This window comes from Hipposideros armiger, unplaced genomic scaffold (assembly GCF_001890085.2).
Source record: "Hipposideros armiger isolate ML-2016 unplaced genomic scaffold, ASM189008v1 scaffold_68, whole genome shotgun sequence".
Taxonomy (NCBI): domain Eukaryota; kingdom Metazoa; phylum Chordata; class Mammalia; order Chiroptera; family Hipposideridae; genus Hipposideros; species Hipposideros armiger.
This window is the reverse complement of record NW_017731418.1, coordinates 3,442,737-3,444,428: the sequence shown is the minus strand read 5'-3', so window position 1 is coordinate 3,444,428 and position 1,692 is coordinate 3,442,737. Positions and strand designations below refer to the sequence as shown.

General features: G+C 35.0%; 1 protein-coding gene across 8 annotated transcripts in view; it reads right to left on the bottom strand.

The window, feature by feature from the left end:
• Positions 1–1,692, bottom strand: part of RBPJ (recombination signal binding protein for immunoglobulin kappa J region) — a 211,125-nt gene that overhangs the window by 18,790 nt on the left and 190,643 nt on the right. For all 8 annotated transcript variants that reach the window (XM_019642406.1, XM_019642403.1, XM_019642409.1 and 5 more), the window contains one exon: positions 1,332–1,506. In XM_019642406.1, the coding sequence (XP_019497951.1) occupies positions 1,332–1,506 (175 nt within the window). The remainder of the gene's footprint in view (positions 1–1,331; positions 1,507–1,692) is intronic.

Genomic DNA, 1,692 nt, shown 5'->3' with positions numbered 1-1,692 from the left:
AAAAAAAAAAAAAAAGTTGCTGAGAAACTCTGTAATGGGTAGATCAGGCTAACAGCTCAATTTACTATAATCAATCTTAAGATGACAAGAAGTGGGATAATCAGATACTATGAGTTCTGATTGGATGGAAATGGACATATATAGGACCAGCTAATTCTAAAATAAAAATCTTTAGGTCTAACCACTAGTTTATTTAAAATATGAGACAGAGGAACATGTAATCAGCCAGAACCAGAATACGGAAATTCCACAGGAAAAAATGATCCATTTTCTTCAACAAATAAATGACAAGGTAGAAATAAAAGGTTGGAGAGGGAGAGAAGAAACTATTGCAGATTAAAATGTATGGACCTTGTTTGGATCCGGTTTCAAACAAGTCAACAGTTAAAAAACAACAACAAAAACACAACTGTAAAATGGTATTTCTGAGACAATGTGATAAATATGCATAGGGACTGGTTTTTAGATGGCATCAAAGAACTACTGTCAACTTTGTTAGGTTGTAATGATGTTTAAAAAGAAAGTTATCTGTTAAGAGTCACTATTGCAGGAATGGTGATTGAAAGGACAGGATGGCTGAGGTTGACATTAAAATATTCCAGCAGCAGGAAGAGGAGCTGCTGGTGGTGATGGAGATAAAGAAACAGAATTGGTTAAAACTTGTTAAGGCCAGGTAGATGGTCTTATATTACTTGGTTCCTTTTATATAAGTTTGAAAGTTTTCATAATAAACAGCTAAAATAAAAAAATAAAAATGGATATAGGGGTTGAAATGTTTATTTCAAACAGACAGTTTTTGTCTTTGCTAATCTAAAATCTGCTGATGAGATGGCAGTCTCTGCCAGAGCAACAAGGTTACAAATTTTGTTTAGATTCTCAGGACGGCCTTCCAAAGCCCATTTGATATAATAACACTGTTTCTTAAAGAGGTGCTTTTGACATTCTTGGTGGATACATTCTTTGTGTAATGGGAACTATCTTGGCCCAAGACATTCAATGCTAATATCACTCCCTCCCTCCAGTCGCTGAGACAGCAAAAGGAAAAAAAAGTCCCATTTTTCCACATGTCGTCAGGAAGCAGTGTAGAACTGACCATGGTTGAGAACCACTTGCCTAGACCAGGTATTGTCCATTTTCAATTAAAATAAAAGACAATCAAGCAGCAATAATAAATGAATGTGACATTTTCAGATAAAGTGAGGGCCACAAAAATATTAGTAAAGAATGAACTGGCTATGGAAAAGCAATTTTTAATTGAAAAAATAGTTGAATTTATCTCATTAATTCATGGTGGGAGTTGGGGACAAAAAAGAAAACTGAAGTATACATACAGTCAGCATTTTTCAATGACTGCTTCTTTTTGGAAGGTTTGGAGATGACTTTTATCCGCTTGCTGAGGAACACACCGATGTCATCACTGTTGCCATAGAACATCTTTACAGACAACATGAAGTGCTTTCTCTTGTCTGAATCAGATATGTACAATGTTTTGGCCGTGCAATAGTTCTGTGAAAAAAAAGGCAAGTGTTAATAGCACCAAAACCTTGTTTGCTATGTACCTCTAATTCAGTATGGCCATGGCTAGGATTGATCAGATTTAAATGCAATAATTTAAATGAGCTGATAAAACCAACTATAAAAATTATAGAAATTAATCTCTGAAGACCCAGTACAGTCTCCCTTAGCAAGTCT